The sequence below is a fragment of the Manihot esculenta genome, chromosome 11 (assembly GCF_001659605.2).
Source record: "Manihot esculenta cultivar AM560-2 chromosome 11, M.esculenta_v8, whole genome shotgun sequence".
Lineage (NCBI taxonomy): Eukaryota > Viridiplantae > Streptophyta > Magnoliopsida > Malpighiales > Euphorbiaceae > Manihot > Manihot esculenta.
Genome location: NC_035171.2, coordinates 24,536,360 through 24,549,720, shown reverse-complemented (window position 1 = coordinate 24,549,720; position 13,361 = coordinate 24,536,360). Strand labels below are relative to the sequence as shown.

The window sequence follows — 13,361 nt, the reverse complement described above, 5'->3', positions numbered from 1 at the left end:
CCTCACTAAAAGCCTCTGTGCCTATTTCAAAGATACTAGAATAGGAAAAAGAGAAGCAACATCTTTCATTTATATTTCAAAGTACATTGGTTTACATTACATGTTCCTTAGGAAAAATACCTCTTCAAGTGCTGGATGTTCCAGGCGTGAGGCTCCGGGTTCCCTTGTAGCTTGTTGTTTCTCTTTCTCGAATACTCTTTTCTTTTGTTTTATTGGTTTAGCTCCAGGGAAGACATTCAGCTTATGTGTCATCACTTCAAGATCTATCCCCAGCATGTCCGATGGCTTCCAGGCGAAGCTTGAGGTATGTCCTCTGATAAGAGTCATTGCTGTCTCTTTCTGACCTTTTTCAAGTTTCACGTTGATATTGAAGACTTTGTCAACTTCCGCTTTAGATAGTGGGAATGTCTCCAGCTCATCAACAGGCTCCATCCTAGCTTCTTTCTTTTCATCCTAGACCTCCATAACCTCTGGATTTACTTCTTCTGGTGTTGTGCCTGGTTCTACCATTGTAGTTAGATATACAGCCCGGGCTTCTTCCTGCCTTCCTCGGACTACGCCTATCCCTGCCTCCGTAGGGAACTTCATGATTAGGTATCAGATACTGGTCACTGCTTCAAAGTCGTATAATATTGGCCTTCCTAGAATAGCATTGTAGCTCAAGGGCAGCTTCACCACAAGAAATACCGCATAGTGGGTGCGCGACAGAGGTGGTTCTCCCACTATCAAGGCCATTTTTACCTTTCCTTCCACCGCCACGGGAGTCCCTCCTATCCCCTTAACTGGGGCCTGATCTCTAACCAGTTGTTCCTCTGGGATGTTCATTTGCTGAAAGACTCTGTAGGGCAGCAGGTTTACCTTACTCCCGTCATCCACTAGGACCTTGCAAACTCAGAAGTTGTGAATGATAGCTTCAATGACTAGGGCATCGTCATGAGGCATTTGGACTCCGTGGGCATCTTCAAGAGAAAAAGAGATGGTCACCGGGGAGTGTTCCACTATCTGCATGACTTCACTGATGCTTCCCTCTTTGCTTCGGTTCCTCTTCTTTACTCTCTTGCTCATCTGTCCTCCTGTTCTCCCCACAATCATGTTAATCGTCCCATTAGAGTCGTCATTCACAAGTCCTGCCCCCTGTCTGCAAGGTCTCTCCCCCCCGTTTTTTTCACAAAGTTCCTGAGGTGCCCCTCTTAATGAGTCTTTCTATTTCATTTATTAGCTGGTAGCAAATATTGGTGTTGTGGCCATGTGTCTGATGGTACTGGCAGTATTTGTCCAGAACCCTTTGACTGGCCTCGGCTCTCATGGGTTTAGGCCGCTGTATGAAATCTTTGTCCTGTACAACTATGAGCACCTCGGCTCTAGATACATTTAAATGAGTGATTACCTTAGGGATCTAGGGCTGATATGTCCTCCGCTCTTTCCTTTCCCACGGTTGTCTGTGATCTCTGGCCCCCGGTTCTGCCTCCTCTCCTGCCTTTTAGGCCATCTATCCTCCACTACCTTTCCTCTATCCCTTGATTCTCCAACGAACCTGCTCGTAGTCAAGGCATCATCTTGCCTGATGTACTTATCAACCCATTTCATTAATTTGGCTAGGGTATTGGGAGGCTTCGTACAAAATGAGCCAAAGAACTCGGGAGATGTGGTCCCCTTCTGCATGGCCTCCATGGCCCTTGCCTCGTCTAGCTCGGGGATTTGCAGGGCCTCCAAGTTGAATCTGGCTACATATTCTCTTAGAGACTTGTTCCTTCTCTGCTGAACTGTCTCCAAGTAACTTGTTTTCCTTTCTGCCGGAACTCCCGTAATAAATCGATTGATAAAGATGTTTGCCAGATCCGTGAAGCCTTTAATGCTTCTTGCTTCTAGGCTGTTAAACCACGCTTGAGCAGGTCCTGTGAGGGTGGTAGGAAAGACTTTGCACATCAGGGCATCTAAATGAGTTTGAAGCTCCATGAACATCTTGTAGTTCAGGATGTGTTCTCTGGGATTTCCCTGCCATCATAGGCTGCCATCGACAACATCATAAACTTTTTGGGGATGGTCTCTTGCTGTACCCATCTTAAGAAAGGGGAGGACATAGGCAGCAGGGTGTGGACGTTGTCTCGTGCCCCTAGTTCAGTTAGGAGCTGTTCCTTCAGCCTTTTCAGCTTTTGGTCTACATCCGCTTCTTCCTTTCTCGGCCTCTTCTCTAGGCGGTATCCTCTTTCTAACTCTTCACTCTCCGACCTTCTTGTTGGCTCAGTGGCATAACTCTCAACTTCGTCGTTTTCAATGAGTTCTCTTACCATCCAGCCTCTTGTTCTAGCCACAGGCTCATTTTTTCTGTCGGCCTCTCCACTTTTTTCGCCTGTCCTTCGGCTGCTTTGTTGGGAATTTGGTGGTTTAAGGTGGGTTGGAGTTCAGTGGTATTGAAGCTTCAGTTACAGGTGGTATATTCAGCGGGGTGTTGAGACCCCTCTACTGCAGTATTTGCCCTAGCTAGTGGGCGGTGTTTTGGAGCTGGAGAGGCATGTTTTGCAGCTCTTAATTAGATAGGGTGGTTCAGGGTGTGTTTCCTGCTGAACTTGGCGAGAGGTTAAACAATACGAGTGGTTGGTTTGATGGGGCCGTAGGGCTAGAGAATGAGAACTGCTGATCTTCATAAGTGGAACTCAGGTCATTTGAAGTATTGGTGGTATGGTTTTCGTTATGGTTAGCCATGTGGATCTCAGTGAGTGTTATGAGAATGGAAAATTCGGTGACGGAAAAATCTCCTTCGTTCCCACAGATGGCGCTAATTGATGATCTGAAATCCAGAAAGAGGTAGAATTTAGATGTGTATGGGTAAGTTTGGCCATAATGGTTTACGCCTTCCTCTTTTATTCTTTTTTCCTTTATCCTCTATTGACGCATAACTGCTACCATTCTATAGTACCACCAGTCGCTAAACACAGAGCCATACGTACAGGCGTACTTGCCTGCCCACCATCATCAGGCGGCCATTTAATTCCCTCTCGGCGCTCGTGCTAATAGGGTCATGGCGTAGCTGGGCTTGCTCTCCTACTCCCCATCACATTAGATGAGCTGAGTTCTTTTTAGATGAGTCCGGATCCCGGTCAGTCCGACCTGCTTCAACTGTAGACTAGGTTGTGTGTTAATGGGCTAGTTTGCTTACTAGACTCTGATATATCTTGAGGCCGGCTCTCCTGCAAAGACTCGACTGCGACTCGAGTGCCAATAGCCCAACCATCATTAAATATTAATTTATATTATGTCAACTATAAAATAACTCAATTAAATTAAAATCAATTTACTTCCAATTACCTATAAAATAAGTCAATTAAATTAAGTTCAAAAGCATTTTATTTTACATTGTGTGAGTGAATTAAATTAAAATTAAAATCAATTTACTTCCTATCAACTATAAAATAAATCAATTAAATTAAATTCAAAACGCATTTTATATCAGTATGTGTGTCAATTAAATTAAAATTAATTTATTTTATAAATATTATATCTAATTAAATTAAAGTAAGATCAAAATCATCACATATACTATAATTGTTTTAATTAAATTTCAATTAAAACAATATAATTTTATGTCCACTATATATAAATAATATAAATTAATTATATAAATAATATAAATTAATACCAATTTATACTATTAGGTGGATTAAATTAAGATTAATTCACTTAAAGTGAGTCGATTAGATTACAAACAAAATTATTTTATATTCATTATATATGAATCAATTAAATTAAAAAATAATTTATCTTAAGTATGTATTCACTACATACAATTAATTTGATTAAGACTAAAATAAACTTGCATCACACTACTTTTCTCTATTTCTCTATAATCAACATAATTATCTTAAAAATTGGGAAAGATGCTTGAAACAATTCAGAATTACATTTCTAACTTCAAGCATTTTTTAAATAAATATGAACAAAAATTTAAATTGACAGAAAAATGTTAAAATAAAAAAAATAACATGATAAAACTAAAACAATAGTATAAACCTCACGTATGATTTACTTTACATAAGTTAATTTAATTTAAGAATATGTCGTGTAATTATAAATTAATTATCATATATATTGAATAATACATGTCATATATAATTTAATTTGTCTGTGACAAAGAAAAAAAAGTTAAAGATTAGGATTCAGATAATATATATGAATAATTCAAATATATAATATATATAGAGTTAATTTAATTTAAAAGTATATGAAATAAAAATAAATCATAAGTAAATTTTTACGTATAGTATATAATTCATAAAATCAATTTAGTTTAAGAGCTTATTATATGTCAAGTCTCGCATATAGTATATAAGATATACAATTTATCATAAATTAGATTGATCAAATCTCTATTTTGGATCCGTCAATCTATTAATTTGATTGATCAACAAGATTTGCAAAAATAATCCAATCTGATTGATCAGTTTGATTTGATATATCAGTCTGATTTAAAATATTATTTCGATTTGATTAATCGGTCTGACTCAAAATTAGACTCAATATGATATATCACTCTAGTTTGAGATATCAATTTGATTAGAATAAATACTCTAGTATAGTCGATTAATCTGATTTATAAGACTGATTTGATTTAATCAATCAGACCGATTCAAATGGACTGTTTGATTTAATCGACCGGTCTAATTTAAATTGAGTAATGTGATTTAAATTTATAATTTTTAAAATTAATATAAATAAAATAAATTACTTATATAGAGAACAATTAAAATAGTATGTATAGATTAATAAATATGTATATTGAAACTTGTAATCTTTAATTGATGAGAGAGGATTTGCAATTTAAATTTTAAATTTTATATATTATTTTAAGAAAAAATTCATAAGCCTAATATAATAAAAATAAATTTTAAAATTACGTAAAAATGACACTATTGATCACATTTATTGTAGATAAACTTGAGCCATTAAGACTTTTCCAATTAAAATAAGCATACCGAGAAGATAGTTAAGCAATTGAAAGGCAAGATCCGCATCTTTTTGACTTTGCAAATTGGCATGTTCTGCTAAATTATTGAGAGAATCGGTGAGCTGAGCGTGTGGATGATTCCAATGGCTCCCTAACTAAGAGACACTCACCTCATTATTCATTGCTCCAAACATGTGTCATAATTAATTAAATCATTTCCAATCAAATCTGTGAAATTGTAAATATTAGGAATTAATTAACCCATGGCAGATAAAAAAGAAATATGAAAGCAGAAAGTTTTGGGAGGGAAAATTGGAATTTTTGAATCTAATTAGATTTATACAAGAACATAGATAGTTGATGTACAATTATAGCTCTTCACTATTTACTGATTCAAAATATTAAGAAAGGAAACTCTTGTTTTGATCATACGCCTGAAGAGGCTTTGAGTTCCATCTTCAAGATCTTGAATGCACATCTCCAAATCCTTAAGATGCTTTTGAACATTCTCCATAAGCATGTAATTCTCATATTTGCAAGCAGCCTTGCATCCCACAAGAGATTCCAATGCAGCATCCGCCATTACAAATTCATTCTCCTCCATTTCATCTTCCTCAGATGCTATCCTTCTATGGAGGACAAGCTTCGAGACCAAGGACCAGTGGCTTGATTTGGATTGCGTCTTTGGCCCAGAGATGAAGGACATGAAGGATTTCAACGCAGAAAGAGTGATTGCTTGAACCTCTCTTAACAAAGCAACCAAAGTTGCAATCTCATTTCCACTGTCGATACAAGAGACAGACCATTTGTTCTCTAAGCCCTTCAAATTGGTCAAGGCCTTTTTGATAGCCTTCTTTGCCATATTCCTTGAGGTCAGATATTTCTTAACCTCAATTGCAAGACCATTTTCGCCACCTTGTCTTCTGCGAATGGTGGATTGAAGCTCCAGTGTGTATTCCTTAGTCTGCAACAATGCATCCTTGGCAGAGTTGCAAACATCAAGAAGTCTGAGAGATCCATCGAGTAACTCATCAACCCACTTGCGATTGTTCTCTTGGGCTAATCCCTGTTGAGTCAGAGGCAACAGAAGCAATTTATCGACACAGTCATGGAGATCTTGAAGCCCATCAAGCTTGTGGGAAATTGATGTTGATGAAGTAGAAGTAGCTTCAGAAGCCCTCAGTCTGCAGATGTGTTCATCCAACTGGGACATGAGAGGGTGTGGTCTGGAGGGTAAACTGTCAGAACGACCATGGAACATGGTTGAAGCCATCGTAATTGTCTGAGAATTTTTTGAAGAAGAGAGAGAAGCTGTAGCTTATTAAGCTTTAGAATTGAAACTCTCAAACCTGGCTGGCTTTCATGGGCATCTGTTGCCCTTTTATATGAATGCATGGGAAGAGGAGACAAGAGGAATCTCATCATCGAAACTTGATGTGTGTGTGATTTTGGATCTAACAATATCTCAGCCATGTCTACGCACTGTCTCACGCCTACCCCTTTTGCCAACTCATTACCCAATTATCTCAAGAACTTGGGAAAGCTCAGAAATTGTTTTCAATGGCTTAATTATTGCAGCACACGGCTGCCATTGATAATTTGTTTGCTCTGCCATTAATTACATCAACATTTATGTAAAACTAATAAAAAATTGAATATAATGAATGTATAAATCTAAATCTAAATATATATTTAATTCTAAATATATAATGGCATGCTTGCATTATTTTGGACTCACCATGAATGCATGAATTCGATAAAAAAAGAAAAGAAAGAAAATACCTTGAATGCATGAATTAGAATTAAAATATATTAAACACTTGAACACGTAATACTGACAACAATTAAATATTAATTAGACATATGATAGATGATCAGTAAAAAAAGTCATAATTAGCTTTAAATTTTGTTGACTGTACAGTAATCAATAAATAGAGCAATTTTTTTTTTTTTTGATAAATCATTGATAAGATGATTAATTTATGTGTAAATTATTAATAATAAGCTCATGAGCTGATCGGGAGACAATTTTGCAGTTGCCTCTTAGTCGAAGACGTGTGGATGATGGTGTTTTTTGGCGGCATGATCGTAAAGGTGATTACACTGTCAAGAGTGTCTATAGACAGCTTACTTTAATACAACCATCTCAGCAGCAGGTGTCTATGACAAGAGCTTGACGAAAAATATGGAGTTCTCAGGTACCGCTAAAATGCAAGAACTTTACTTGGAGAGCTTGTTCAAGGGCATTACCGACTATCTCTGCACTACAGCATAGGAATATTCCAGTTACAGGTGACTGCTATTTCTGTAATTTGGAGCCTAAAACTGATTTTCATGTGCTATTTCTTTGCCCATTTGCTCAAGAGGTATGGTTAGCTTCTAAATTTAATTTTCAGCAGCATCGTTTTGATAATCTTGCAAGTTGTTGCTTGTCGTTGGCTGATCAGTTGCGTTGTAAGGAACTACAAAATTTTATTATGATTATGTGGGCAATTTAAAAGGCACGTAATTCGGTAGTTTGGAAGAATAAACGGTCCAATTCCAGATAAATTCTCAGGTGAGCTTCTAAGGTCCTTGGTGAATGGATTTCTACTCAATCTAGAAATGAAGTACAGGCCCTTCCAAGGCTGCTTCTTGCTGCAAACCTCCAGTTGGAACGTGAATGTTGATGGAGCTTACTTTGATAGTGTTTATGGAGGTGTTGGTGCTGTGGCTAGGAATTGCAATGGTTCCTTTGTAGGTGCTTTATACAAATTAGATCACTTAATTTACAATAAAACACTCATTAATTTGACTAAATTATATCTTATTTAATTATTTCAATATCTTTAATTTAATATTAGAAAATTAAAATATTTAAGGAAGATAATAAGATCAATTTTAGAAAATTAAAAAAATAATTATTGTATTTAGTGGAGTTAAGAATAAATTTTAAAAAATTAACTAATATACCTCTCAATCTTTTTAAAATAACAAATAAGTTTTGATAAAAATAGATAAAGTGAGTAATTAATATTTATAGTATTAAAATTTTATTATATAATTAAATAAACGATTTTTTAAGAATGCAAACATACACTGGTTATGATTCATTTAAGACTCTCAATTAGTATTTGAAATTATAATTTCAATGATAAATGTATCTCATTATTATGGAAAAAAGATGCATTTATCACAACAAAAATTATATTTTCTCATATTAGTGCATTGAATAAATCTTTTTTATAAGTAAAAAAATTTATTAATATAAAAAAGAAAGAGAAAAGAGAAAAAAAATACCCGTAAAAGTATCGAGAATCAATAAGGTAGAAACACCGATTATGAAAAAACTCTATAAGAGAAAAAAAAAATATAAAAATTGCGGTGAAGAAAATAAGAGATACAATTAAATATGTGTAACTACTATCTCTCATCTTTTTAATTAGAATAAATTATAAAAAAAAAAGCGGATTCAACCGCAGCAAAACTCAGAATTCGGAGTCTTGGTTTCAGATAAAGTAAATTAAATTTGAAATTCGGAGTCCCGATTTTAAATAAAATAAATTGACTTCAATTAAATTAAAAGAGAAAATCAGCGAGATGTGGATAGTAAAACAGTAGGATTGCAATAAAAAATCCTGTTTAATTTTGAAATGAGATAAGGGTATGTCACTATCTACACTTATTTGGCTTAGTCTAATTTCAGAAGAAAAACTATCATTGGATGAGGTCTGAAAATTAGAACTAGAAGATAAGATGGTATGGCTCAATAATGAATTTTGGTTTTCTAATTCACCAATGTTTAAAGGCGTAGGCATTATTCTTTCCTATTGCTTTTGCATCATTTATAATTTAAGATTTATTGATTAGGACAGGTAGTATGCCTGTGTATTCAAGTCAACAATCGGCTCAACATCTCCATTCTCTTGAGCTTTTATTAAATCAATAAAGGCTCTGTATAACTTGCATTATTCAGTTCTTTCTTGTGGGTGTTCTGCTAGACCATTAAAAGGAGTAGTACTACTCTCAGCATGCAAAGATGATTCAATATTTTCTCTTGAATTGATGCACTACAAGTTGTCACATGCTTTCTCATTATTGATTATAGGTGGATTCTCTTCATGCGAGGTATCATGGTTAGACATCCTGGTATCAGAGTCAACAAAGTTTCCATTTTGTCTTATTAAAAGCGTCCATATCACCATTTACTGCAGCATCCATCTGCTGTGTTGCCTTGTCATCATCTTACTTATTTTCAAAGGAGCTGGTTGAAGCATATTACTAGAAGAAGAAGCTACCCCAATTTTTTGGTGCACGCTATCCTTTAACCGATTAGTAAAAGGTCTGCAAAAACCCTGATATAATAGTGAATATTATTAATCTTTATAGCCACTATTTTGCTTATAAACTCCAGAAAACTCATTAAAGGAACCCCTTATAGTCTCAGCCAAATAAGATGATTTAAAGGTGTTTGGCCTGCCTCCCATGGTTTTACATCGCTTATCCATTGATTTAGCCAGCTTTGATTTTTATGTAATCCTCCATTTCTTAAGAGTATTTTGTCCCCTCCCATAGGCGTAACCTTAATATGAAAGACACCTTTTGCAATAAAATAATCTTGAAGAAATGAAATGGAATGCATGTTATGCACAGAAGCCTATAACCATTCTTTATTAATGGATAAAATATCATCTAGTATACTATTAGTGTTCCAAAAAATAGCCATTTAGTTCTCTTGCTTTTCCAGGTCACATATAAAAAATTTCAACATCCTTTTGTTTTCTATCTTTCATTTGCCGATTGTTCCTTCTGAGGAGTAGCACGAGCAATATTACCATTACCCTTGGCTTTGTAAGTTTCCTTTTGTGATGTAGGGACTTGCTTCGCATGGGTTTACTTAGCATTTTAAGGGAAAATGGACCAAGAGCTGATTTTTGGTGAAAAAACCCTAATTATATTATATTTTCCGGTTTCATTTCTATCTGTGGGATTGGCATTTCCAATTATACCTATTTTAAAAGTATTAAATTTTATTAAATATTAAAAACTAATTTGATAATTAATAAAAAGTTATTTTAGAAATAAAATAAAATTATAATAGTCAATTTATATATTAATCGTATGTTAAAAATAAAAGTAAATAATAATTTTTAAAAAATATATATATTTACAAAATTTATGGACAAAATATAAGGGTGAAAAACAAATCGTAATAATTTATTTTGAATAATTTTATCATTTGTTCAATTTTCTCTTGTTCTTGTTGTAAGACTGGATGAATGAAGCCACCGTAATGAAGTTATAACCAATATATGATCGTAATTAACCACTTTGAATTTTGAATTTACTACAGAGGTCCATTTATGTAATTATGGTTTTTTTTTTCCTAAATGATTAAGGATGCCCATATTAAATTGCATTTTTTTTATAAATATATAAAACTTAAAAAGCTTATACTTGGAAAATGGATCATTTTCCTCCATCATATAAGCATAGACAAAAAGTATGATGACCCAAGTAAAATGAAATAAAAAAGTTAAAAAGTTTTGCTTTAGTATTTAATTGTAATAATAACATTCCCTTTTTAAATAAATGGAAATGAGTAAATAAAACAGAATAAAATATATATAATGAAAAGAATAAAAATAAATAAATAATTTTGATATTATTTAATTTTTTACCTTCGCCTATTTTCAATAAAAGTCTTAATTTCGTCGCTAAATGGAAGACTTCTCATTTGTTTTTCATAGGGTGATCATTTTTTAGAATATAAAATCACTATGTTGAATTTTACGTTAATTTGAAATAAAAATAGTATATCTCTTATTAGAAGATTTAAACACTCTTTTCCATTGAATTAATTTTTGAAATGAATTAGATCTGATCAAAATTTAACACACCACTTACAAAGACATCTTCAATTGACTTTTTCTTGATTTTGACACCTAAGATTTGTGTCAATAATTGACTGAATGATATATTCTTTTTAAGCCATAAAAGTATATTTTTTATTTTTAATGAAAAAAATAAAAAATAAAGAATTTCCATCGAAATATAAGAAATTTATAAGTCTAAAATTTAAAGGATATAAATGTTTATGAATGATTAAAGTTTTAGATTTTGTTCTTGAATTAATGAGGAAAACCTCTTTAAATTAGAGGGCTTGTACTATTAGGTTGAGTGTTGCCACTAATTTTTAGCTTGTGGCTTTAATAGGGTTTCGGCGGCTTGAGATTCATCTTCTAGTCTCTTAGTTGAAGAATACACATCCATTTATATTGAATTTATGAGAAATACTTCGGTTTTCATATGATAATTATCATGATTTTATTGATAATATATCTTTTTTTTTAATAGATAGTCTGACATATCTCGATTTTCATATACATCACTTTTATTTATTTAATAAAATTAATTTATTTAAAAGATCAGATAAAAAAATTTGGACAGAATCTTTAAAATAGAATGAGATTTTAATATTTTCATTCTCATATTTAAATATAATTATAAATATAAAATATATAAAAAAATATTTAAATGCGATAAATCATAAACAACATTATATATAATAGTTTGGATTGAGAAATTATATACTCCTATAAAATATATAGCAAATGCATGAGCTTTCAATGTATGTACTTCAAAGATGCACAATTATTTGAGCACCACTTGTAATTCAATTAATCTTACAATAGTCATATTTTTAACATGTTATTGGTTACACTAAAAAAAAAAAAAACAATATTTGACGATCCAAATCTGAAATACATCAAGAAGATGGACAATATCTTTGATTTCTCCCTTTCTAAATCTCTCAAAACTATATATATATATATATATATATATATATTTGAATCTATATATTTGTTTGGCTTGGATAGTGCAGAGCAAACAAATCATCAATGGCAACCGTGTGCTGCAATAATTAAGCCATTGAAAACAATTTCTGAGCTTTCCCAAGTTCTTGACATAATTGGGTAATGAGTTGGCAGAAGGGGTAGGCGTGAGACAGTGCGTAGACATGGCTGAGATATTGTTAGATCCAAAATCACACACACATCAAGTTTCGATGATGAGATTCCTCTTGTCTCCTCCATGCATTCATATAAAAGGGCAGCAGATGCCCATGAAGGCCGGCCAGGTTTGAGAGTTTCAATTCTAAAGCTTAATAAGCTACAGCTTCTCTCTCTTCTTCAACAAATTCTCAGACAATTACGATGGCTTCAACCATGTTCCATGGTCGTTCTGACAGTTTACCCTCCAGACCACACCCTCTCATGTCCCAGTTGGATGAACACATCTGCAGACTGAGGGCTTCTGAAGCTATTTCTACTTCATCGACATCAATTTCCCACAAGCTTGATGGGCTTCAAGATCTCCATGACTGTGTCGATAAATTGCTTCTGTTGCCTCTGACTCAACAGGGATTAGCCCAAGAGAACAATCGCAAGTGGGTTGATGAGTTACTTGATGGATCTCTCAGACTTCTTGATGTTTGCAACTCTGCCAAGGATGCATTGTTGCAGACTAAGGAATACACTCTGGAGCTTCAATCCACCATTCGCAGAAGACAAGGTGGCGAAAATGGTCTTGCAATTGAGATTAAGAAATATCTGACCTCAAGGAATATGGCAAAGAAGGCTATCAAAAAGGCCTTGACCAATTTGAAGGGCTTAGAGAACAAATGGTCTGTCTCTTGTATTGACAGTGGAAATGAGATTGCAACTTTGGTTGCTTTGTTAAGAGAGGTTCAAGCAATCACTCTTTGTGTGTTGAAATCCTTCATGTCCTTCATCTCTGGGCCAAAGACGCAATCCAAGTCAAGTCACTGGTCCTTGGTCTCCAAGCTAGTCCTCCATAGAAGGATAGCATCTGAGGAAAATGAAATGGAGGAGAATGAATTTGTAATGGCGGATGCTGCATTGGAATCTCTTGTGGGATGCAAGGCTGCTTGCAAATATGAGAATTACATGCTTATGGAGAATGTTCAAAAGCATCTTAAGGATTTGGAGATGTGCATTCAAGATCTTGAAGATGGAACTCAAAGCCTCTTCAGGCGTATGATCAAAACAAGAGTTTCCTTTCTTAATATTTTGAATCAGTAAATAGTGAAGAGCTATAATTGTACATCAACTATCTATGTTCTTGTATAAATCTAATTAGATTCAAAAATTCCAATTTTCCCTCCCAAAACTTTCTGCTTTCATATTTATTTTTTATGTGCCATGGGTTAATTAATTCCTAATATTTACAATTTCACAGATTTGATTGGAAATGATTTAATTAATTATGACACATGTTTGGAGCAATGAATAATGAGGTGAGTGTCTCTTAGTTAGGGAGCCATTGGAATCATCCACACGCTCAGCTCACTGATGCTCTCAATAATTTAGCAGAACATGCCAATTTGCAAAGTCAAAAAGATGCGGATCTTGCCTTT

At 34.0% G+C, this 13,361-nt stretch overlaps 3 protein-coding genes across 3 annotated transcripts; 1 reads left to right on the top strand and 2 right to left on the bottom strand.

Moving 5' to 3' along the window:
• Positions 1-891: 891 nt before the first annotated feature.
• LOC110625651 lies at positions 892-2,291 on the bottom strand. The gene is made up of 3 exons (XM_021771290.1): positions 2,100-2,291; positions 1,388-1,995; positions 892-1,138 (listed from the first exon to the last, which is right to left on the bottom strand). Exons 1-3 carry the CDS (start codon positions 2,289-2,291, stop codon positions 892-894), a joined length of 1,047 nt encoding a protein of 348 aa, XP_021626982.1.
• Positions 2,292-5,254: 2,963 nt separating this feature from the next.
• Positions 5,255-6,436, bottom strand: LOC110625475. The gene has a single exon (XM_021771076.2). It carries the CDS (start codon positions 6,213-6,215, stop codon positions 5,328-5,330), a length of 888 nt encoding a protein of 295 aa, XP_021626768.1. The 5' UTR covers positions 6,216-6,436; the 3' UTR covers positions 5,255-5,327.
• Positions 6,437-12,138: 5,702 nt separating this feature from the next.
• Positions 12,139-13,026, top strand: LOC110625508. Its single transcript, XM_021771128.2, has one exon. It carries the CDS (start codon positions 12,139-12,141, stop codon positions 13,024-13,026), a length of 888 nt encoding a protein of 295 aa, XP_021626820.1.
• Positions 13,027-13,361: the final 335 nt, after the last annotated feature.

What these genes read in the sequence shown, in the direction of transcription:
- LOC110625651 (XM_021771290.1), bottom strand. Translation starts at nt 2,291, where the DNA reads ATGGTAAGAGAACTCATTGAAAACGACGAAGTTGAGAGTTATGCCACT. An exon ending in AACTAGGGGCACGAGACAAC is followed by an intron (nt 1,996 to 2,099) that starts GTCCACACCCTG and finishes CTATGATGGCAG; the next exon opens with GGAAATCCCAGAGAACACAT. An exon ending in ATCAGCCCTAGATCCCTAAG is followed by an intron (nt 1,139 to 1,387) that starts GTAATCACTCAT and finishes GAGACCTTGCAG; the next exon opens with ACAGGGGGCAGGACTTGTGA.
- LOC110625475 (XM_021771076.2), bottom strand. Translation starts at nt 6,215, where the DNA reads ATGGCTTCAACCATGTTCCATGGTCGTTCTGACAGTTTACCCTCCAGA.
- LOC110625508 (XM_021771128.2), top strand. Translation starts at nt 12,139, where the DNA reads ATGGCTTCAACCATGTTCCATGGTCGTTCTGACAGTTTACCCTCCAGA.